General features: G+C 40.4%; 2 protein-coding genes across 13 annotated transcripts in view; both read right to left on the reverse strand.

Moving 5' to 3' along the window:
• LOC144071193 (multiple C2 and transmembrane domain-containing protein 2-like) overlaps positions 1 to 13,871 on the reverse strand; it is a 40,386-nt gene extending 26,515 nt beyond the window's left edge. For 5 of the 7 annotated variants that reach the window (XR_013299576.1, XR_013299578.1, XR_013299577.1 and 2 more), the window contains exons 1-16: positions 11,902 to 12,096; positions 10,730 to 11,626; positions 9,564 to 9,623; positions 9,369 to 9,483; positions 7,437 to 7,579; positions 7,261 to 7,337; positions 6,597 to 6,711; positions 6,497 to 6,520; positions 2,317 to 2,487; positions 1,573 to 1,703; positions 1,290 to 1,476; positions 921 to 1,014; positions 755 to 857; positions 577 to 682; positions 171 to 272; positions 11 to 85 (exon numbers count right to left, since the gene is read on the reverse strand). Coding sequence is in view for 3 of the 7 variants with exons in the window: in XM_077596076.1 (XP_077452202.1) it covers positions 11 to 85; positions 171 to 272; positions 577 to 682; positions 755 to 857; positions 921 to 1,014; positions 1,290 to 1,476; positions 1,573 to 1,703; positions 2,317 to 2,487; positions 6,497 to 6,520; positions 6,597 to 6,711; positions 7,261 to 7,337; positions 7,437 to 7,579; positions 9,369 to 9,483; positions 9,564 to 9,623; positions 10,730 to 11,626; positions 11,902 to 11,910 (2,409 nt within the window). In the remaining 4 variants the exon portion in view is untranslated. Of the gene's footprint in view, positions 1 to 10; positions 86 to 170; positions 273 to 576; positions 683 to 754; positions 858 to 920; positions 1,015 to 1,289; positions 1,477 to 1,572; positions 1,704 to 2,316; positions 2,488 to 6,496; positions 6,521 to 6,596; positions 6,712 to 7,260; positions 7,338 to 7,436; positions 7,580 to 9,368; positions 9,484 to 9,563; positions 9,624 to 10,729; positions 11,627 to 11,901; positions 12,113 to 13,730 lie in introns of those variants that run through there. The other 2 variants (XM_077596077.1, XM_077596078.1) reach the window with 2 other exon arrangements.
• Positions 13,872 to 14,467: 596 nt separating this feature from the next.
• Positions 14,468 to 22,578, reverse strand: part of mef2aa (myocyte enhancer factor 2aa) — a 48,716-nt gene continuing 40,605 nt past the window's right edge. For 3 of the 6 annotated variants that reach the window (XM_077596035.1, XM_077596033.1, XM_077596034.1), the window contains 4 exons: positions 21,585 to 21,769; positions 17,881 to 18,010; positions 17,649 to 17,772; positions 14,468 to 17,409 (listed from right to left, as the gene is read on the reverse strand). In XM_077596035.1, coding sequence (XP_077452161.1) covers positions 17,061 to 17,409; positions 17,649 to 17,772; positions 17,881 to 18,010; positions 21,585 to 21,769 — 788 coding nt within the window. In that variant the 3' untranslated portion in view covers positions 14,468 to 17,060. Of the gene's footprint in view, positions 17,413 to 17,648; positions 17,773 to 17,880; positions 18,011 to 21,584; positions 21,770 to 22,578 lie in introns of all 6 variants that reach the window. The other 3 variants (XM_077596031.1, XM_077596032.1, XM_077596030.1) reach the window with 1 other exon arrangement.

Here is a 22,578-nt window from a genome sequence, read left to right on the forward strand (position 1 = left end):
ATTGACATACCTTTTTCGAGAATTTCACATTCTCCTCTGTAAATCTTTCCTCTTTAGGTTGGAAACTCCTGATGCCAGCTAGAACCTATAGCAGAAGAAAAAATAAATGATTATTTTCATATTATTGGTGCAAAAAAATTATTTTTCAAACAGTTTTTCCCCCAACTTACATTGTTGTATATAACCTCTAACACAAGAGTGATGGTTCCTTTTGCTGGGCCACTCAAGTCCTCTTTTTTCAGGTAAAGACAAATTTGCTGCTCATTTTGTACCTTTGATTACATTGAAGGAAAATTACAATTGTTTACAGAGGAAATCATTTGACTTAAAAGTTATATATTATTTCAAATGTATTTTTTAACTACTTTAGGGTGTGCGGATCTACACAAAAAAAATGTTAATTGACTACATCTGAAATTCAGTTAGGCAAATTTTGATGTCAACACAGCCACTAACTTTTAGTTTTCTGAAAAGTTTGCAAGCATTCTCAATTTGTACAAATGTTTAGTTTGTGATGTTTAGTTTGTGTTCTGTAAACACCATATCAGAAAAAGTGTAATAGTTAAGCAAACTTACTGTCAGTAATGGAATGGCCACTTTGCCCAAAATGTTTCGTGCTGCTTTGTCTCCATTTTCATCCAGGATGGTCAGCTCCACCACGTCATGAATATCCTTAACTGGGCTACAACATACGAGTAGCAGATATATTGTGATATAAACCCCGAGGGGGGAAAAAATATACCATCCACCTTACAATGTGAGTGCTTTGTTCCACTCCGGATTGACTGTCCTGTAGATTGTGTGGGTTTGAAGATTGCTATTTCCCAGTGAAATAACACAATAAGGGTTGCTTTTACCTGCAAATGGAAATGTTGTACTGGCATATCAAAGTGCGAAAAAGTGGCATGGTGAAAAGTTACCATTGAGGTCTGTAGCAGAAAGATCATTTGCTTTTAAAACCTTGACCTGGAGGAAACCAATTTCTCCCGTGGATTTATATGAATTGCTTAAACTCTGTAGAGGAAAGGGGAAAAGGACACTGAATTAGGGATTCTCTCTTTTTTTTTTTAACTGTGCCGGTAATAAATGTTGAGCTTTGGTGACAGAGTACAGGGGAGGGAAGGCTAGTCCTTGATAGATATAGATATATATATATATAGGTTTTTTTTTTTCAACCAAATGAACTAAATCAACTGAAAAGGTCTGTCTTCTTGATGAATACAGTTAAATAATCAATTGACATATCCCAATCCCCTTGTTACCATTTTGCAGATGCTAATAGTACTTACAAATTTTCCCAGCACAGAGTCCCTCTCATCAGGCTTCTCTAAAGGAGCAGCCTCGATGTCAGAGACAGAGACTCCCCAGCAAGGTAGCAGGGTAACTAAAATCACCAGCCTGCCCTTTCCCGGATCCAGCATGTGAGTGTAGAGCTGTCGCTCATTAAGCACAAGCGTGGATAGGTCGACCTCAAACCTGCGACACACAAAAAGGGGAAAATGGCTCCACTGGAATGGTAAAGGGCTGTACAGAGGTGTGCTGCATTAACATTAGCCAGCGGGAAGTACTTACATTCCCCACGATTCCTCACCCTTCCTGCCTCTCTTTGAGAACACCTGCACCTGCAGAGGTTCCTGGTTGTTTTCAAATTGATTGAAGTCAAAGCGTTCTCTCCACTGGGGATTGGGTTGAATGCAGAGGTTCTGGGAGGCAATAAAGAAAGACTCATCTCACACACACACACAAATTAATGTATTATCAAACTGAACAGTGCCCGCATGACAGGTGGATTGAGTCATCATGCAGCACGACCGGGAGAGGACACGAGGCATTCGTGCGTCTTGTACACTCGAGTAGCCACGCCGGGAATTGTAAACACTGACAGCTCCCAATTAGAACGGGCTTTGTTCGACAAACAAACAAACAAGTGGAGAGGGACGGCTGAGAGGTTTACAAAGGATGACACGACAGCAGTGAGACTCGACCGGCCGGCTTGGCGAGTGTGGGTGGGTGCGAGGGGGGGAAAAAAAGTCCAGGTAGATGAACAGAGGCATGCTGCGTATGCAAATGAGAAAGAAAACGGAGCCCGCCAGCACCGAGTGAGTGGCAGGCCGGCTCACTCTAATGAGCTGCTGGAGCCACGGCCCAGTGAGCATAGGTAGAGGTGAGTCACAGACGTCTACCCGCTGAGGTGAAGAATTCCCGGCGCAAAAAGAGTAGACTTCAAGTGCAAGGAGCGTGTCGCAAAGAGACAGGAGAGCGTGAGAATCTAGGGAGCTTATAGATAAGAAAAGGGATGCTTTTTGAAAATCTAACCTTGCTCTTGTACTTCTGATCGCCCAGACGAAAGCGGACATAGATGTCTCCCTGGCCGCACTGAGGCAGATCCTGGCCCTCCACCAGGGTGATGGCGAGAGCACTTGTCCACATACGGCTCTTGGCATGACTCCTTTGCATCTCGACTGGGCTCAAGAACTGCGTCGCCTTCTGTGCAATGCAGAAATTGAATAGAGTATAGACGATTCTATTTCAGTAGATCTTTCAGGTATCTGTAGCTTATTACAGCATTTTTTTTCTGATTACTACTTACTCTTATTCATTGCATTAAAACAAGATTTGAACAATTCTAAACTTATCTAACTACGTGTTAGAATTATTATGGAATATTCTATATGTGTTGTAAGCATTTTTAATAAGTAATAAGGCATTTTAATTACTTTTGTATAAGACTGGGACAAACTCGAGGTCACCCTGCTGGCTCCAGCTTGTTGACATAACACCTCACCCTCCAAGGACTGTTTACTGGGAGATCTACGAAGGACTCATAAATTGTTTTGTCTGGGACACCGGCAGTTTACCTTATAAAGAAATTATTATGCTCATACTGCAAATTCTTACGCAGGTGTTTTTCTTTCAATGGCAATTGTTTAAATCAGATTACCTTTGAATGTTTTGGTTATGTGCCGCTAAATGTACCGAAGAGTATGCAGCTCGTCAGAATGCACTGGGGGCTAAGACGGTGTCACATTGCATCTCCTTGCAAGTTCGCCGCAGAGTTTGTTGAAAGATGTTTTTCCTTTTTTAATTAAATATTACTAATAATGATTTAAAAGGTTTGAATCATTATTCCAACACTACGTTAAGGAAATAAACTGGGACTGCAAGAAAATGAATGAAAGAAAATACATTGTATTATTCCAGATTAAAAAGGGTCAGATCTTGGTGTTACATTTTTTTTTTAATCTTAATAAAAAAGTATAGCAATTAGAAATAAAAAAATAATAATTGAGGCAAAGTGAATTTATCCCACTTTTGGTAAATTAATTTAATTTTACAAAATTATAAGTGACAGTTGTTTGTGTGATTTCATTATGTCAAGTTAACAAACAGGTATAGGTAAATAGTTGCAAATAAAATTATTATTTTTGTACTGTTTTAGTATCCTGAATCAGTACCTCCACAAACTCTTACCAAATATGGTTTCACATAATTCTCTGTAGTTAAGTACTCTACATATCTCTAAATATATTCTCTGGTTAGACCCTATGTATGAGTCATGTTTCGATTTACATTTAGCCCGTCACTGAAAAAATATTCTATCGACCTATCTGTGCATTTTGTGCTCTCTCTGTAATATTCAACGATCTCTGAATATGCCTTTAAAGCTCTAATAGGGAAGCAGCATTTTGTTTTAAAGAAAATGTCAGATTATTCTTAAGTAAATGCAAATAACGTAGAGTCCATTGTGTTACTGAATAATGAGGACTTCTGTGCAGGGACTATGAGATTTTTGTTCACTTACATGGCAGTTAAGCACATCTTAAACGATAGTGACAGTTACATGTCCAATCAAAATTGTAACAAATTGGTTATCTGTCAGGTCCCTGGAAGAAGATTATACCATTCCACCTATACAGGTTGTGTTGAACGTGAAAATTGCATACACGCACCACTGTGTTCCTGCACCCGACTCAGCCTGACACCTCATCATGTTTTGCAGAGCATTTTAAAAGTAAGACACCGGTTTACACTATACAACACATCTCTGTTGGAGGACATTAGCACATCTCTTTTCTGACAGGCAAGGGTGGCAAAAAGAGAGAGGCAGAGAGAAAGGAAAGAGAGCAGGACGACGGCGAGCAGCCAGATGTCCCGGGCTGTGACAGTCCCACTCATCACTGGCTTCCAGGCTGAGTGTTGGGAGTCAGGACACTTGGCACGCCGCACCGGAGACAGCAGGCGGCAGTGAGTAATGGTGCACAGCGAGCGCGCACACAGCTCTCTCATTAGCATATTATGCAAAAAATGCGGCATGTATGGCCCATATTAGAGTTTTCCTATGTGTCTACATCTTTGCAATTCGTATCTTGACCAAAATATTAGTAAGTACACTAGATGAACTCCAGTCACAAAAACAGTTCTGGGGATTTTTGGGTAACCAGCAGTCATGTAGAAATACATTTACAGTTTCACAAGCTATGGACACTGACTCGTTCGATTGCAGCAAAGCATCCTTTCAGTGTTATCTTAATAAAAGAAACTAAATAATAGTTCCATGTCCCTGAGGAAACTGGGTTCAAGTTTGTGAACTATCAGCTCCTTTACTTAATAAGCGGTTTATATAAACAAAAAAAGTGTATATCTGAGGACGGTCATGAACCAGGGACTGCTTGTAATCAGCACTGGTTTCACAAGACACCAGATGGGGTTAACTGTCACTCATCTTCACAAGACAGGAACACAACCTCCAAACAGGTGCTGGGGGATGTGAAGTGCTCTGTATTTCTTGACCTTTTGGGGTAATTTTATGACAGTCTGTCGCAGAAGTGCTATTAAGAGGGCTTTAAAATTGTAGGAAAATGTACAATATGTCCCCTTTAACATAATATATGTTCTGAGGCTTTGCATTAGTCAATATGTCGGAAATTGAGGACAAATGGAGTTTTCCCACCGGGCAATGTGAGGGAGAGAGAGAAAAAGTGGCGGCCTTGATACATTTCCGTGTTCGAGTTCCCATGAGGCAGCGCATTGATAGCAAAGCGCTTTAAAAACACAAACAGCGGAGAGGTCGTATCAGGCCGACGGTAATTAAAGAGCAGGAACAGCATCCACTCAAACCTCTTTGATTGTCCGGCTTCTCGAGCTGGAAGCAAACAACTCCCCCGCCCCTCCAGCCCCTGCTACGAAGGTCAAAACCTGCCTTGCCACCCAATCCGGAGGGGATCAAAGCTCATCTCGGGGACCTGAATTAACACGGAATACTGCAGGCGAGGCCCTATAAATATCAATCTTCTTCAAAAGGAGAAAGAACAGAGGGAGTGGAACGGCGATAGAAACCAGGCCTCAGCCAAGTCGTCCCAAGTGTTTATCTTGGCCACATTTCTATCTCAGCGGCCAATAAAACAATTCCACTTAACTGTAAGTGGCCCCCAAAGAGAATCTATTCCTGGTCCTAAAAAGGACCGCGCGATGGATTCCATATGGTGGGACAGCATGGGGACAGGCACAACGAGCTCAGACACGGGTCCATTTGGCCGCCGCCTCACCACTGTCCGTCCACAGCTGCGACGATACTTCCTAACATCTGGGTTATTGCCCACTTTGTCTGGGAATTATCAGCCGTGGCGATCTTAGGCGTGTTGCCCTGGCACCGTGCCGTCTTTGGTGCCAGAGCTTCCCTACACGCTTGGAAGCTGAGTTTTTATTCCCGTCTCACTGCCACACACGAGGAGATAAAGCACGTTTGTAAAGACAGAGGGGGAGTGTAGCTGTAAAAACTGACGATTCAGCACTTCCAGGATAGGTGTTAAACGCAGTAAGATATTGTCAAAAATTATGAGGGTGGGAAGGAGGGAGGACTGTTACATTGTCAAATTAGCACTATAACTTAAGCAGCGCAAAATCGTGCAGCGTCCCATCGCACATTTTCCATCTCCTTTGAGTACCTTTAACCATCTGTAGTGAATGGAAATGGCTTCATTCCTTTGTCATCTCATTTCAAATTGAGATTGTCTGCTGGACCATCAAGCTATGGAACAGTGGCAGATGTCGAGACTGCATAGGTGTATACATATAAACCCAGTTGCTGCAGTGGAAGCCAGTCGCAAACAGCGGCACAACTATTGCACTGTGAATCTAATTACAGCAGTGGTATACAGAAAGTCACTTGAGAGGCAGAGCGACTTTGTTTACTACAAAACACAATTACTGTCCTATCATACTAATCTCAGAATCCATTTCAAGAAACACGTGCCCAATCTTATTATTTGAGTCTGGATCAGAATCTCATCTGGTGTGTTTTCCGATGCAAAAATGATAGGAATTGCCAATAATAAGGTTCACTGTGAAAGCACAATCATTAGAACACACAAGTCCACAGTCTACACAGTGTTCTTCATTGCACTATAATACAGTGAGCTACTGCCCCCTTGTGTTTCAATCATTAAAAAAACATCAAGTTGAATACAACTATACCTACACACATTTAAATTCTTACCTTGTTCTTCTTGGCTGGCCATTTCTGCACAAAAAACATTGACAAGAGTCAAACCAGGAACCGTTCCAATTGCTGCCTACTTGTCATATCACAAACTCACCCAGTTTCGTTTGATGGTGGCATCTCGAAACATTAGGCATACATCCACGCAGATGACTCCCATGTCATCTTCTTTGCTCTTAGGATCAGTGAGGGATAACTCCATTTCGTAAGTCCTACAAAGAAAAGTTGCACTTAAAGAGGGTTCCTAAGGCATGCAGAAAGGTAATTTTATTTCATTAGAGGAGTTGAAACAAAAACATGAAACTCTCTGTCATCCAAATTCATGAAACTTTTTAATGCGATTTCTATATTAAAATCATTATGAAATCACTATTTCAAATGAAATAATATACTTTTATTGTCTATGATGGTGAAATGTTTTTTTCTCATCTGTAAATTGTAGCAAGCTTTACTATTCATAATAGCAGTATGAACTATTATTTCTTGCATTTAATAATTTTAAGACTTTTCCTTCTTTAATTACTTCAGAAATAAATACCCTATTCATCCATTAAGATGCACCTACAAGTCCTCAACTTACAAACATTTGAAAACAGCAAGACAATGCTGTGAAAGGAATGGTTCATGATTGTATTGCTTTAACTGTCCTCTCACAGTCAGAAACGGGGTGTAATGAAATCTCCTGGAAAATTCACTATTTGCCGTAGCTCTTTAAATTATTTTCAATAACCACAACATAGATGTAAAGAGACGCCGCTCACTTGTAAAGTTCAAGATTCTTCAGGGGAATGCTACTAGAACCCATGAATTCATCAGTAGTCAGATTTTTATCATAGACCTGTAAAGAGAAGACACATGATTAATTGGGGTTTCTAGCTGTGTGAACTAGTGTATTTCCATTCAAATCAAAGGTTTGAGGACAACTACGTAGGCCTACCCGGACATCCACAACATGCTCTCTGTCTCTCAAGGGATAGGAGAAGAACTCATTCCACCTAGGATTCAAATTTTTATAAACCACTTTGCTTTTGTAGAATTGCTTGCCTTCCACTTTGAACTTCACATATGGGTCACTCGTACCTTCAAAGTACAATGGGTATATATTAACATCATTAAATGGCCTTATATAAGAACACACACGAGCACGAGGAGTCGTACCACACACAACGCCATGTAGCCGCTTAATTCTAAATGAGCCGAAACTAAACACTTGCCAGTGTTACAGACAGAAAGTAAAAGCTCTGAAGCAACCAGTGTTAATCTCCCAAGTCTGTTGATAAAGTCTGGGAAGAGGGTATGAGACGTCTTTGTTTCTTCAATTGCTCAAAAGAAGGGAAAAAAAGCCATTTCCATGCCTTCATTTGTGCAGGGGTGGGGGATAAAGGGGTGCTGAGAGAGCCTGCAGGGATGCTTGAATCATATGACAAAGGCCCTGTGGGGATGGGCTGTCAGGCCTGTCAGCTCCCTACTCCAAATGAACATCTCGCAAAAGGCAGGCAGGACCCACAGCAGCTCCACCCTGCCAGCCTGTGACAGGGAAACCTCCAGGCAACTTGACAGGAGGAGAATGTGGCAGCTCGTGAGGAGAAAAGCTCTGGCACAAGTGAGGACGGTGACGATGGAAATTAATGGGGGATAGAAGAAGGATAGGGTGGGGGGTGGGGGTGGGGGGGGGGATCAACAACTCAAAGTAGTGCGAGAGGGGGCTGGTGACGTGGGTCCTTTTCAGAATATGTAATGACAATGTACGCCCTTGGTGAGCCTTTGGGATGTTGCTGATTGTTGGGCAAACAGGGGCGAGGCACCGAACGTGTGTGGTTTGCATCATCATGGTACCGTCTTGTCAGTGAAGAGGGCACAATGGCAACCTTTGCCATCATAGAGACAAGCAAGGCTGATCCTGTAGTGACTGGGGAGCAATAATTCCAGAGCCACCCACAAATGGTAAGAATTTTCTTTTTGGACCACAATTTGTATTATATGATTTTTTTTTTTTTTAAATGGATCTAAAAAAATACACATCATGAAATCCATCTGTATTATATTTTCACTGTATTCAAACCTTGCAAAAATAGTCCTACATTGACTAGTTATGTGTAGTTTTAGCCCAACTGATAAAAGTATTGTAAACATGACATTTAGTAAAATAAATCAAGATTATTTTTCACACAGATTTTGATAACATAACACCACTGGGGGACGCTGCTTTCAGAACTTCCATTTGAATGTACTGGTGCGGCACCCAAGTTCAAAAGGTTCACCAGGAAGTAATGTTGCCTTCGAGTGTGTCTCTCTTCCTCATTTATATTGATTCATTCCTTCTTTTAAAATAGCAATAGGGTTCTACATACGATTCCCTGAATCACAAAAATATGAATTTGTGATTCACTTACGGCAGTAAATTGGCCTCGAGTGTGCATGACTCGAGTCTCAAGGGATGTTTGTCTTTATATGTTGTCATAGTGATCAACCAGAACGGGGCTACAACCCATCCCTGTGACTGTAAACAGCACAAGAGGTACCGGGCATGATCTGTCAGCACTGCAGTTCAAATTTGTGGGAGTAGAATGTTGTGGTGAAGTGATCCCTTTATCACATTCTTGGCGCAATTATACTCGTCTGACTGCATACTTCTGTAGTGGATTGACATCACACCACCTCACCCCTGACAGAAGATGAGATCCTCCCAATAAATACCAACCACGTCCCATCTTTCACAAACTTGAACCCCTTTGACCCACAATTCAAAGGATCAGATTGGGCAAAAAAAAAAAAGTCCACTCCAAAGCAGAGTGACAAGTGTTGGGCAATCGAGATCAAAATAGAGCAGTCTTTGAATCAGGAAAATGTGACTTTTTTTTTTACCTACCGCGTTTGTCTCGGATGACCAGGTTTTGTCCATGTTTCAAGCTGATGCAAAGCAAATACCTCTGGACCGGTGCTGGGACTTGGATGTCTGCACCTGGTGTCAAAACTTGCCACTGCTGCCGGGATAAACCACTCACTGATAAGTTCAAGTGATTTGAAAATATCATTAAAAACAGGTAGTGTGGTTGATACTTACTGTGTTTTCGATTTGATCTGGAAGAACTTCCTCAAAATATTCACAGGGTTCACTGGACATCTGTATTAGGAGGAAGTAATATAATTAGAAAGAAAAGTACAAATATTTACAGAGGTAATGAGCTAATGAAAAAAAATGATACACATGATTTTTCATGATCTGAACGATTGAAGTCTTTGTAACACGACCTTGAGTGTTGCCTAGATTTTTCACACCTCCCAGTACAGGGGATCCCACAGTGGAGCCAGCCTGCATTTGAGGTTCCACAGCATGGAATTATAACCACAATTCATTACTATACATAAATGCAAATAGCATACATACAATGCAAATGCCACACTTGAAGTCAAGTACTGAAACAACCTGAATAAAGAAACTGAAAAGTGTTAACACCGTGCAGCTAAATGAAAACATAAGATTAAAAAAAACTATTAAAAACACATTAGCTGTCCACTGCACATCCAGTGATGTAATTAATGGCAGCTTTATGTCACTCACTCAGTTATTTCCTCACTAGTTTTAAATATCTCCAGGTTCCTGACATTATAGCATATATACAGTACATTACACCTTTAGACCATACTGAAGAGTCTACGCTTTCACTGTAGTTTGGATGAATTACATGGACTAACATGACAGTTTCAGTACAGGAGTTTGATGGGTCTATTCTGGGGCAATCTGGTACGCACTTACAAGGTCGATATGATCTATGATTCTACATATCATTTGCATCCAAAAGAGATGATTCATATCAGCTTTTTATTCCCATTTGAAAGAGGCATGACCTGAGGAAATCAGACTCCATGAGATTAAGTTTCCAGACAGTCGGTAGATATCGGTTTAATTCCTACAATACAACCAAATCCCAAATGGCCTCTTGATTTGACACTGAATAGTACCTATCTTGCGGACAACACACACAAAGACAGTAAATACATGCAGGATTATTTTCAAACCTTTAAAAACTGAAATTCAAATCACCTAATTCATTCACAGTTAACATGAACAAATATAATTAGGTATCCTATCGTCATGCCTACCTCCCCAGAGAAATAACTTCTTCCAATCGCAACTGGAACTAAAGGGTTTGTGTTTGTCAGTTTTCTACCCATTCTCCATAGTGATCTAAATAGTGCTATTATAAATGTACTGTATATCAGACTGACCTCAATTTCCTCCTGAGTGCCTCCTTCCAGTGACGATTCCTCAATGCTGTAGTCAGTGGCGATGGAGGAAAGCACAACATCCGGGTCAAGTCCCTCTGTGTCCATCAACCATGGCATGGCCACCTGGTCCTCTCCGGACAAGCAGTACTCACTATAGCCATCTGCGCTGTTTACAGGTTTACCTAGAGAATCCAATGTCACAGGTGTCTTTTCTCTCAGTTCCGAAATACTTCCTTTTCCTGATGGTGTCCGGCCCTGCTTAAAATATACAGCCTTTGGACGCAAGTTGACGTTTGTTTGTTCTCCCATTGAGTTAGCTTGGGACAACGCTTCAGTGATCATTGCTGGGACGTCCTCGGGCGTGTAAGATCGCTCAGTGCTCAGTGGAGAATCTGGTCTTGGTGAACTGGCATGCGCTCTGGCAAAAACCATCCGTGGCTTTGGAGGAGGGTCAAAATTATAAATGGGTCCTTTCCTCTGGGGTTGCCAATCCATGGGCAGGTTCGCCTTCCTCTCCATGTTTGACTTCGATATGCTATCAACTTCCTCATTGAGATTTGGTGTATGGAATAAGGAAGGATCTGTAGGAACCCTGAGGCTAATTTCTTTATCTGAAGACGTCTCTGGGATGGAGCCACTTGCAACAGAATCACTATCACTCAAGTGGTTATTGCCAAAAAATGTGGTCTCAGTCAATTTGGGCAAGGCGCTCTTAGGGGGAAGTGCGTCGACCTGATCAGGCCTCAAATCCGGTACGGATATACTGCGTCGGATTCCTACTTTCTTTTTCTGCTTGTCAGCTGCATTTTTTATTGGCTTTATCAGCCTGATCAGCTTTGTTTTCAAACGAATATTGTCCAGTATTTTCTTTTTCTTGACATCCATTTTGTGGGGGTTCTTAAAAGAAAAGAAAAGAAAAAACACAGTTAGTGAAGTGGTGGCTACTAACTAAGGGATAGGTTGTACAGTGTAATTTTTTTAAATTTTTATTTTAGCAAAAATAAAAGTAGTGAATAACACTTTTTTTTTTAAACAAGAAACTATTGTAAATTATAATGAAGGAAACCACAGAGCATATAGAAGCAACCATAATAATCTTGAGAATTAGCTCAAAATAAATACATTCTTCCCAAACATACTCTGCTAGAGTGGAAAAGGTCAAATAGAATCACCTGCTCCATTAACTGCCGTCCCAAAATCCGAGTTATATTCCAAAAGGCAGCCGGGCCAGCTTGCTTCTGATGAAAAAAGGAATACAGGTGGAAAATATGCTCATGAGTAGTTAGACATTGGTGGGAGTGGCCTGACTGGTAGGAACGAGCTGTACCTGTCTTCCAAGGTTAGTTTCAATGGCTAAGACAATGCAACTGTCACACTAAAGGGCCTAACCTTATTTAACCATTAGCTGTTAAAAATATTTTTTCTTAAGGTTAGCTTTCGTGATGAAATCATTTCTCCAACAAGAAAACACAAGATTCATTCTGGCGACGGGATATCATGAAAATATTCCCCAACCATCCTGAATCAAAGTGTTGTATCCAAACACATTTACTAATGACAGTTAAGGCATTGTTTATATAATCATTCTAACATTTTTAATGATCATACTACTGAGGAACCAGTCTTTATGGAGTTAGCCATATTGTGTGGTGCGTTTGAGACTTGTGGTATGGAAATTACAGAAGCTCCAACACCCAAGAGAAAATTTTTCAGAAACATCACCAAACGCCGAATTGTAATGCTATGAAATGATAAATTCTTTCCCCCTAAAAAGTTCAAATATTTATTAATGGGGGGATAAAATCCTAATTGTCATCTAAGATACGGAAGTCGAATAAGTGAAAAACATCCATTGTATATTCTCCTCCCAAATTATGCCCAAGTTTTGCCATTTGTGTACCCCTGCTTCAGTACTAGCAAAAGTCTCTTTCCTGACAAACCAAAAATTATTCTATGTAGATAGAGCAACAAGACGGCAGCACATAAATATGGGCAATCTCTTGGTCACTTCTAGCCTTTCAAACTGAATCTCAAAAAATCAGTACCCCCTCCCATTGCCCTGTTAGTTTACTGAATCATTCTTGTTGGCAAAGTATAAACTATGTCTTTCCATGTCCACACAAAAAGTGACGGCGGTGTTCAACTGTGTCTCTACGCCACTAGGAGAGTGGAGACTGTATGACAACAGATGTGTTTGAGTCTGGGCCCAAGCTTGTTCAATATTTGCCCAGGTCTTAACGATGGCTCAAGCCCACACGAAAGAACCCCAGTTTGGCTCCCGGTTGAAAGGCGGGATTTAGGAGGATTGGAACAGGGCAAATCCCTCCAGCAGGTGGCCCGTAGCCCCTTCTCGTGCAACTCAAGCAAGACCCAATGTCCACTTGGTTACTTTACACATGCAAACTAGATCTCGTCCGGCCTGCAAAAAAAACAAAAACAAGAAATGGTCAGAGGGAGAATGAACACATCTGGTCAATACAATATTTGACATGAGTTTGCAAGGGAGACATCCAAGGCCCTTTTCTTCATTTAAACAAACCACTTTTGCTCTATATAGGTTGTGAGTCTCATATTTAGATCAATTTATTTCAATAAACTGAGCGTGCATGTTTGGTAAATATGGGGTAAGGCCAAAGTACACAGACAAATCTCTCAAAGTGCACAGGGAAAACATGCAAACTTTACACAAGGAGCTTGAATACAAAGCTAAAACATTTGAATTGTTGTGCAAATGTGCTCTCCTCTTCACTCGTCCACCATCCTGTCTTGTTACCCAGTTTTGAGCTTTAGCCACAGTACACAAAAGTGCCCAAACTTTTCTGTCCCAAAGCTGTGGGGTTTAAAAATCTGGGCAAAATGGGTCTGCCTAAAACCTCTGTATGCTCCGATGACAACCAAAAGGCAACTTACACTTTGGCATTACATTTGAAACTTAAAAAAAAAAAAAAAACCTACCTCAGAAGATTATAGTGCTTTCGAATACCCACTGTAAAGAACATACATTAAAAATGACATTTCACTCCAACAGTGTTGAATTTTGAACCTAACTGACACATGGAGATGCACTTTGGTAAATAACCTATTTTTCCTATGTTTTTTTTAATATATCTTACTAGACTAGAGCCTTTGTCCCATTTCTACTTTTGCTACTTGTGATGGTAAATCAGTGGCTACAATTGGAACCATTTATCCATGGTAACACAGCGTCACTTACAGGCCTGGTATTGGAACTACAACAATCCTAACCTTAACAGCTACATTGTTCTTCAGCATCCTGCAAAGGTGAAGGTATAAATTACAAGCAGGCGTGATACTGGAGGTACAATAAAGTGGACGTGCGTTAAAAAGGCCGACTGTCAGATTATCAAAAGATACAAAATCTAACAAACCCAAAAACACTGCTTTATCACATGCATAAAAATGGGGTTGAGGTTTTTTTTTACACATGAAATTACTTTAGAGGTAATTACATAAATCAACAAAACTTCAATCATTGCAGTTAAAAAAGCACAACAATTGTCATTTGGCATGTTTGTTAATTTTTCTGCATTTAAATTTTAATTGAACTACCAGAGTACATGACCATTACTTATTGAGATGCTACCTTACCTTTGAGAAGAGCCTGAAAACTGGCCAAATTCCTCTACAAGCAATTCTAATGTAAACTGCTGGTTTGAAATATAAACCATATGAAAATCTCAGTGGATGCAGTATCATGAATACACACAATGATAGTGCTTCAGGCTAATAAATGCATTTAATGGGCATGTCAAAGATGAGTCAAACATCTTGTCCAGACTGAACATACACTGATGTGTTTAATCAAGTTTGCTACCATATGTGTGTGTGGTGTGTGTGTGTGTGTGTGTGACTGACTTCACGACAAGAGAACAAATGCCATGTCAGCGTTTTGTCTTTTTTTTTAATATATACGCAAACATACATATATATGCATGTACATATACATATGTAAATATATATGTAGATATACATACTTATACACATATACATGTGTATATATAAATATCTATTCACACACACAGTAACAGAAAAATATAGTAACCTAAATTACACATTAAAAGCCAATATTTGTACTTCTCTGAAAATACAAATTCTGTACAACAAATATCTAATAGCATAGTACATAGTATTTGAAATGTTCAATAAAAAGTTTACTTTAATATATTTTTATGATCAGAAAAAAATGAAATAAAATGCAGTTTAACTTAATGTTTCATGTCTTGAAAAAAAACAAAAAACAAAAAAACAAATAACTTCATTGTTGGCAACAAAGTCCAGCTTGTGCCGCCAAAACGGTCTGAGTTGTCAAACCGAGAAAACAGCTTTTTTTTTTACTTAGTCAACTAATTTGAAACTACAAACACTGAGCAAACACACACTTGTGTTTTTTTATTTTTTAAATATATTCATATATAAAAGCCAGCAAGCAAAGCGAAGTGTGATTCCTTTCACATTCGTCATCCAAAGAAGAGGAAATGAGTGAGTCGCCGTGCATTGGCTGTGCGCTTTTTCTTCATGATAAGTGAGATGTGGCTTTTCCTAAGAGTGTTGTTGTATTTCTTTGGGATAAGGCATTTTCTATGTGTGCATATAGATACTAGAATATTCCCTGATAGAGTAAAATGGCATCAATTGCTAAAAAATGTGTGCTTCTATGTTGGCCATCGCTTTATTGCTAGTTTCACCTGCAATATACGGTTTAAAACAGCTATGGGAATCATTAGCTATACTTAATGTATGGCAAAAAGGACTATTGATGAATTTGTCATCTATTACTGGCGGAGAATGACGTCAATTTAATGCAATACTCTAGTGTATACTACAATATAGTATAGAAAGTGGGGTACAACTCCCTTCTCTAAAGAATACAATGAAATCCCCAACACACCCTAAAAAAGTGGCATAATTAGTTCTAAAACAAGAAGTTCGAAAGAATTCCATTAACGTCAAACACAAGGCTCTCATTTTTTTAATAGGTACTTTTGCTGTGTTGTTTTAATTAACTTCATTTAGTGATGCATTTTGTGTTGGATTTTGATGTATGAAAGATTCTATAAAAGTAATGTTTTATTTGATGGTTCCACCGTACCCACGAGAGAGTTTGTGGTATGTGAAGTTGTGTATTGAATCAATCCATTTAGCAGTGGCACTTGAGAGGCTAACAGTCTATTTGCAGGTACTTCTTAAGGTTTGACATCATATCATGTGGCGTGTGATTAGGGCGGCTTCAAAACTGCATAGATCACCACGAGGAAATACTCGGGGCTACCGATGTAAAGAGAGAAGAAGCGCACGGCCGATGCAGAGCGATGCCTCCTGAGAGTGTATCCTATGGTCATTTTGTGTGCTGATAGAGAGGGGGAAACGAGTCAAGATTGTGGCACATAATCAAATTGTTAGTTCAGCTCATGAGTAAATTTGTGTAAAGGTGCTCATCAATTTGGCATATATAGTATCCGTGGTCTGTCTGACATCTTGCAAAAATAATATGGCCCATGAAAAGTTAGAAAATTCGAATACAGACCAGTGATGGATCCCTTTTGAAGGTGTAGACTCCAATTGCTTTAAAAAATCCTCAAAAGCCACAATTAGAATGGCTGAAGCAGATCATGTGTGAATTTTGTTTGAATCAAATGCCTATAAATTGACAACGACTGAAATGAGTGCAACAGAAATGCAAAATAAGCGCTTTGGCTTTCATTACAGATTTAGATTGGGCAGGTTGACCTTCATTGCACATTCACTTCCCTACTTCATTTTCTTAACTTTAAAAGGAGACATTGGTTTCACCCCACTGTACTCAGTGTAAATGATTGCAATTCACTGCCAGCCCCTCCCAGTTCCAAAGGATTTGACTGTCTATTGTCATCAATGGGGGGGGTGGGGGGTGAGTCAATGAAGTCAATTCCCCATTAGTCACCTTCAACAGCAACATGAACACTGCCAGTTTTCTGATTCCTTCATTTAAAACCCCACCTTACACTCCACATTTTCTACATCAATAAATTAGAGGCCACTTGACATATCTAGTTTATATGCGCGAGCGTGTGTGTTTACAGCATAATTCTAAAAAAAAATGTGGCCCTCAGCCTGCTCTGTTTGCGAGCACTACAGCGAAACAGCAACAACATTATATACTTGTCAGTTGACAACAAACAATCTATTGTAACATGTTTGTCTCTCAACGCCTCTCTTCATCCCTGACAGTCAGTACCTGTTTCATTTACAAACAGAACCTGGGCTTGTTGAATAATGATATCATTAACTATAGGACCCTTTGCTCTTGCCTGTTTCATACTTGCCAGCTGCTCTAGGTCACCCACGTGTCCATGCGCAGGCGCTTGACGGAAGGACTTTCCCTGTCACCGGCCGCTGGCGCCCTGCCCAGGCCAAGGGGTGAGTGGAAGTCCGCCCGGTGGTCCTCGCGGTCGCTGCCGTCATAAGAGCTGCACGAGGAGCTGAGGCTGTCGGCCGGGGAGCGTCCAAGACCCTCTTGTTGGCGGCCGCTGCCATGTTGGTGGTGCTGCTGCTGCTGTTGGGGTGGGAAACCGGAGGGGGTGACTCGCTCTCGTGGCGGCGAGATAGGCTCGGACTTAATGTTGATGCTCTGGCTCGTGTTGATGGAGAGGTTGGAGCTTTGAGGTAGGTGTCCTCCGCCACTGCTAGAAGACAACAAATAGAACTTGAATAATGTCAAACTGTGAACTCACTCCAGCTCAACTCTCTAAAATGACAATGTTATTTTTTTTTGTATGAATGTTATAGATTAAATGAAATTTTGGGATTTGCCTGAAGAGTGAAATAAAATTTAAAAAAGCTGGTGCTGTTGTTTTCTAACACCTACTGTGCATTCCCTCTTTGTTTTCTCTTTGTTCTCTGTTTGCTAAGTGTTACTCACACCAAAGAATTGAGCGCTGCTTGGCCCAGTTGATGCTGTTGCCATGCTGACATAGAGCCCAGCGAGAGCCCAGGAGAGCTAAAACCCTGAAGCGAAGCAAGATCTGCACTGCTCAGGGAATACTCTGTCAAAACAACAAGTACAAGTAACACAGTTCAATCACAGTGACAAAAAGAGCAGCCTTCTAAAAAAAGTCTGGACTTTAGGGGATGTCTTGCAATACTAGTCTTACCAGCTGGGCTGTAGGAGGTGGGCATGCCCGAGTAAACCAGGCCTTGTGGAGGTAAGCTGGGTGTGGTGACGGATACCACTGGAGTAGACAGTGGCTGGGTGGACTGGGAAGTGCTTATTCTCTGAGTGTTCTGCAATGACAAAAAAAGAAGCCCAGTAAATTATGGGTAGAGTAGTAGAAGTAGTCGTTACATGCACGCCTTGCTTGAAGATAACCATCTTTTCATGGATTTAAGACCATCGGTGTGGGCTAAGGGAAAAGTAACTTAATTAGAAGCAATAAAAAGTTGTTTCTTTTGAACAGTTTTTAACATTACATTATCAAAACCTAAGACAGGGGTCGGCAACTAAGCTTGGCCTGGCCAATTTTTATCCTGAGAATTCAACCACAGGCCAAGGGTTGAAACAAATGAATTTGCCACATATTATTTATTTAATCTAACCCATTCTTTACAAGTTTCAATTCCTGTAATAATATATTCCAGCACACGGTGGTGATACAGACCACTGGTTTGCTGTAATAATGGTAGTGCTCCAACACAAACATGATTCGTTCCTGAACTTTTTCGAAAATTCATGCACTAAAGTGTAATACACAGGGGGCCTCTAAGGAATTTAGTGTCACGGAATTGTTATTATAACCTGGCAGTATGTAAATGCTGTGTTGTAATCTATACCAAACAATAAGGCATATTGTAGCCATGCGACATCAATCAATAGCAGGGATGATATCCAATGTAATGTAACAAACATGAGTGAGTGCAGCTGCCATCTTGTCATCATTATCATCAGGCTGACAGCTTCCTCACATTGTTCCAGCACTCTGAGGCCAGATGACTTCAACATGTATCTGACACAATGACCTCATTCTATGATGTTGTTCATTTATCTTCCTGATGAAAAGAAAACAGTGTCTGGTCCTTAACATGCAACGCAAAAGAACACACTACAACCCTTCACAATCCTGAGTGGAGTGGCTTACGTGAATGTGGAGGAGCCAAGCGAACTGGCGGAGGCAATTTTCACAAGTCAAAAAGCCAAAACATGCAGTGGCAAATGGCTTATTTTTATAAAACATCAGTGCAGCAGGCACTTCTGAAGCGGGGGGGACACACAAACTAACATTCAGACTTGAGTTTAGCTTTGTTACTCCTTCTCATTAAAGTCAACTAAGGACTTTTATGCTGTGTGTTGTGTCGGTCACTTGGAGATTTCTTGCTCATGTTTTGTTTCTTGTGCAGGTGTTTTACATGGATTAGGGTGATGAAATGGTGTGTACGTTGCTTAAAACCACATTTTTAGTCTGAGAACCACACTTCCAAGTTGACGAATGAAAACTCACCAAAGCCATTTCCTCTGACTGCCCTCGACAGAGGAAAGGAACAGAGAAGAGTTACCAGGGGGAGGATAAGACAAGTTGTGCTGCTGCAACAATTTAGTCAGTTGTGATGCTGTCGAGGCAAAAACCTCCAGATGTGATGCATGTTTTCTTCACACGCGTGGCCACAACAATAGAGCAAAGTGTGAATGGTTTGCGAGGGAGTAGTGTTGCAAAGTTGTTTGGAGGCCCACAACAAAAAAGACAAACAGTGGTGCGCAGATTGGAAAAAGTAAGCCCGGAAAGTGTTACAGCTAATAATCTTACTCTGTTATTTATGCCTTATATACAAAAAAAAGGATTCAAGTGGTGGCCGCCACTTTATCAGACCTGTGTCTGCATTGTTTCGTAATATAAAACTATTTAACATAAGTAAATGACTTACTTTCATCTAAATTGCTCAAGGATGAAAAAAATACACTAAGCTTATGCTTTTGGAGTAGAAATGTTGCTATAGCTGAAGGAAGAAATAACGGTCGGCAATTTGTTTTTGATCAGGCCTTATTTGGATTGTGAACGTGGCTCCGTGCTCTGTGGAAGCAGCCCAATCAGAGGAAGCAGCCCAATCAGAGAAAGCAGCCCAATCAGAGAAATAGCTCTCATCAAATATGTCAATTTCCGACCAAAATATATGAAGGATCTTATCTACCCAGAGTGTCTAATTTAAAGAGAAATGGAGCAGATACAATATACACTGGCATTGCCTTGCTGTTTGGGAGTGCAGAAAGTGCACATTTTGATGTGAAAATAAGTAAAATATTTAATAACTGCACAGGAAAAAGAGTCATGGGCCATTGTGTTTTGGACTTGCAATGCATTTATGCTTTAAAGAACCCTGAAAGGGCGAGTGGGTCTTTCAATTGGTGAAAAAAGCCCTTCAGCACATGATAATGTACTGTTATGATCCCACCCACTTACAGTTATAACCTGTTGGAGGTTCAATGTGAAACTTACAGAAGCAGAAAACAGTCAAAAGTAAAGCACAGCCAATAGTGGTGGAGAATAGTTTGAAGTTGAAGTTTGGAGAACCGGCCTGACTTAAAGTTCAAGTGTAGATTCCGGTTGGCTTCATCATTGAATACAACTTTGAAAGATACATACAGAAAATGACCATAGATCTCCAATTTTAAATAATGAAATAGGCACGTTCTTAAAAAAATGCTTGCTACATTCCGTACATGACTAAATAAACACCTCTGACTACTACTTAAGGTAATCTAGATAGTAGTATACTTCGAGATTATACAATATGCACTCAATTTTTCTTTTGACTTGGCCAGGGCTGCCTTAATACCCGCACTCAATCAATAGCATGAGTAAGACGCGACAAGGGCGACAAGATATTATCTGGCTCACACCCTGGGCCCCCTGATTAAGTCTTCATCTACACTCTGTCATGCCGAGATGTGATTAATTTAATACCATTACGGTCTAATGATAGGCTGTCTGCAGACCTGCCAGAGTTGCCAACCTCCGAAAAGCCCATGCTTGTCTGAAAGGCTCAGACACAACACACCAGCCATCTATTTTAAATACGACTTTACTCATTCTTGTATGAAATCCAAGTGTGAATACCTATGTGAGACTGACAAATTGGTAATGGACAATCCTTTCAATAAAGGAATCCATTTGAATTTAAAAACTAAATCCGGCCAACACAACAGCCAATTCAATTCATATAAAACCCAAGGAGAAAATCAAGAATCCTGACAAAATTCAAGGAAAACATTGTCCATCTTGTCATCTTCTAACACCATCAAGTGCCATTTGTTTTTCATTGAATGTAAAACAGTGCAGTATAGTGTGTGTCACTCAGAATATAAATGGAATAGACATTTTTTTTCACATATTAAAAAGCAATTTGGCAATCTTACAAGCAGTGTAAATCCAGGATAAGATAGATTTTAGCCCCAGGTGTTCTGTGTGGTCAATGTGCATCCACTACATCTTAATTATCCTGATTACATATAAGCCTGTTGTTTAAATGTGAATAATTGATTGTTATTGCACTTGAACAAGTTTTTTGTTGGTGTTACTCCAATCGACTACAAACAAATACTACAATCTTAAACCTCTTAAAGATGATGACAGAGCAGAGAAATATTACAAATTGATTCCATTTAAAAAATGCATCAGATAATATATAAAAACATGAGCAACAAGGAGGTCATATTGTACATGCTAATCCTTAATGGTGTGTTATTTTTTCCTTTGGAATATTGGAAAAAGTTGAAACAAAACTGGTCCAAATTTTATGGACTGCAGCTAGCTGTAATATCTCAATACTTAAGTCCATGTGTTGTATCTAACGATTTTATCTCACTCACCAGCGGGGGCATCATCCCTTTGCTCGACGGGGGTATGACAACCCTTAGGTCTGGCTTGCGGCCTCCCATTCCCATGCTCCCTCCAGGAGGTGGCGGAGACTTGGTGGTCATGACTTTACCCAGGCCATTGCCACTGGGTGCACTGAGGAGACCCGGGGAAGCCCTGGGGTTGGCAAAGCCATTCCCTGAAAAGACAGCAACAGTGACACATCATCAAGAGGTTCTAGTCGTGACCAGCAGCAACAATTGTTGTCATCAGGGTAACGGCGCTGCTTGCGTTGTTGATTCCATGCAGCGCTGTGTGTTTTCAACCCTCTGGCAAGTTTTAATGGACATGCATAATTATCCCGGTAACAAAAATAAAATGTCCATTTCTAAATTGATGAGCCCTATATTTTTTTAGTGGGAATGATTAGATTAAAGACTTCTTTTTGTGTCTGAAGAAAAGGGACAGTTTCACAGCAAATGTACCGTGGCCACTTAAAAGAAATCGCTGAAACCATTACGGCTGGATAATAGAATTAAAAGAAAGTGAAAACACTGTCCATACTGGACTCATACTTAGAGGTGCATTCACTTTTTCACATGGTTTGGAACACATTTGCAGTAGTTCTTTATACAGTGGTACCTCGTCATACGACCGCTCGTCATACAAAATGCTCGTCTTACGGGGGAAATTTCGATCGAATAATTCGCCCGTGATGCGGTCAAAATTTCGTGATGCGACCAAGCCAGGTGGCCATGGCATTTTTTTTTTGCATATCTTTCGTGTATAACAATATTTACGAGCACCGGATGAGTTATTCAGACCAGGAAACGCACAACGCGCATGCGCGGGCAAAAAGAGGGCTTTCTGGGTAATGAAGTATACTCGTGCACACAACACCCACAGGCAATGGCAACCTTTCTCAGAATAAAACTTCATTACCCACAATCAATACGTGGGTAAGCTCAACTATTGTATTTCTTGTTATTCTTTCTAAGGAAAGAAGCT

This window comes from Stigmatopora argus, chromosome 3 (genome assembly GCF_051989625.1).
Source record: "Stigmatopora argus isolate UIUO_Sarg chromosome 3, RoL_Sarg_1.0, whole genome shotgun sequence".
NCBI lineage: Eukaryota > Metazoa > Chordata > Actinopteri > Syngnathiformes > Syngnathidae > Stigmatopora > Stigmatopora argus.